The sequence below is a fragment of the Trypanosoma theileri genome (genome assembly GCF_002087225.1).
Source record: "Trypanosoma theileri isolate Edinburgh chromosome Unknown TM35_Tth_45_V1, whole genome shotgun sequence".
Lineage (NCBI taxonomy): Eukaryota > Euglenozoa > Kinetoplastea > Trypanosomatida > Trypanosomatidae > Trypanosoma > Trypanosoma theileri.
In genome coordinates, this window is record NW_021639887.1 from 138,002 (window position 1) to 139,708 (window position 1,707).

At 41.6% G+C, this 1,707-nt stretch overlaps 1 protein-coding gene across 1 annotated transcript; it reads left to right on the forward strand.

Moving 5' to 3' along the window:
- Positions 1 to 924: 924 nt before the first annotated feature.
- TM35_000451490 (uncharacterized protein) lies at positions 925 to 1,707 on the forward strand (the record flags this gene model as incomplete). The annotated part of the gene is made up of 1 exon (XM_029030246.1): positions 925 to 1,707. A coding segment is annotated over one exon (783 nt), but the record flags the coding sequence as incomplete, so codon positions are not given.

The window sequence follows — 1,707 nt, forward strand, 5'->3', positions numbered from 1 at the left end:
GGATGCAGACAGCAGCAGCAGTATCAGCAGTTCTGTGTGGGTGCGTGTACCACTACTGATTGTGGTTACACTGGCCTGTATTCTTGTGTGCTGATTGTAATGGTGGTGGTGTGGTGTGGTGTGACTTAGGTCATCCTTTGTTTTCTTTTTCTTTTTTTGCATGCATCCCTACAGTCTAACTAATCTTCCATCTATAGGGATTCTCTTCTTCTTTTTTTGTTTCTTTAATGTTAATGTGTGTTTTGTGTGTTGTTTTTGCTCTCTGTGTTTATCCTATAATTGTTATTATTGCTACTCCATTGTGTGTGTGTGTTCTTGGAGACTCTCTCTATGTGTGCACCTGGGCTTGCACTGTGATAATGATGATGAACTGTATTGTATACTGGGAAAGAGGAAATAATATTAACAGATGAATTAATATTTTATAATTGCGTATATACGTATATATAGACTTACACCCATAGTTGGTGTATTTCTGTGTTTACTGGATTATTTGGGCTAATGGTTAATATCTGTTTTTTGCTTTTGGTGTGCTGAGGCATTCTGTGCTTTGCCTTGCACCATTGTGGTCGTTTTTTTTCTGCAGAAAAAAATAAGAATAACTGATACACCTTTTTATTCATAATTGCGTATTACCTCATTCGCACAGAACGATCTGTGTTATTTATGTGTTTGGTGTATCCGTCAGACTTGATCTTAATTTCATTTTTTTCTTGCTTTTGTTTCATCACGATGTTTGTGGTGAGTGTTTATTGAACTCTTTTTGTTTATACTGGTGGCGTTGTTATGTGTGATTGATACTTATGTTATGCCCTTCATGGTTTGTGCCTCTCTGTCTCTTTAGTATTGTGTGCTTGTTTTTATTTTATTTTTTTTTCTGTAGTGAAGTGACCTAAAACAAGAAAAACAGATATTGCTGTGGTGATGATGAAACGTATGCTGTTTTTTCTTCTCTTGGTGCTAAGCGTTGCTTGTGTGGGTGCTGTGACTGGTGTGGAAGCTGCAGGGCAGGATGTTGAAGAGCAGGCTACTGAAGTACATGCTTCTCTTGGTCATCGTCCTGGTATTGCGGAGACAAGAGAAGGATTGGAAATGACACAAGGTCTTGCTCCTGGTCCTGGCCGCAGTGAACTTGATGGAGATCATCATAAAGGTCCGGAAGCGGATCTGAAGGGCCCAGATGTAGATGTGAAAGGGCCTAAGGTGGGTCCACAGGTGCAAACGGTCAATGAAAATGGACCTGGTGAAAGCCCTCAAAGACTTAATGAGGTGACTGAGAGTATTAATCAAGCTGGGCAAAGTCAGAACCGTCAGGCACAAACTTCTGATTCTGAAACAACTTCACCTTCTCCTGATACTCCTTCTCCAGCTGGTAGTCCTACTACATCACGTACTGATGAGACCACAACTGTTGGTGACACATCGCCCCAACAGATACCAAGTGGTAATCGTTCACAGGGTAGCAGTGATCAGGGAGATAATGGTCAAGGTGCCAACACACAGAACACGCACACAACAGGGCCAGAACATAATGATGGAGAGGACTCTTCTACTTCCACAACTCAAAGTACAGGTAATACTTCTTCCAGCAACATACCCACAGATGAAGCGCAGAATAATCAGACTGAAAGTGATCCTAATCTTGCAAACCCCGCAGAGGGTGCATCAACCAGTAAGGAATCAACCACCACCACCACCACCACAACA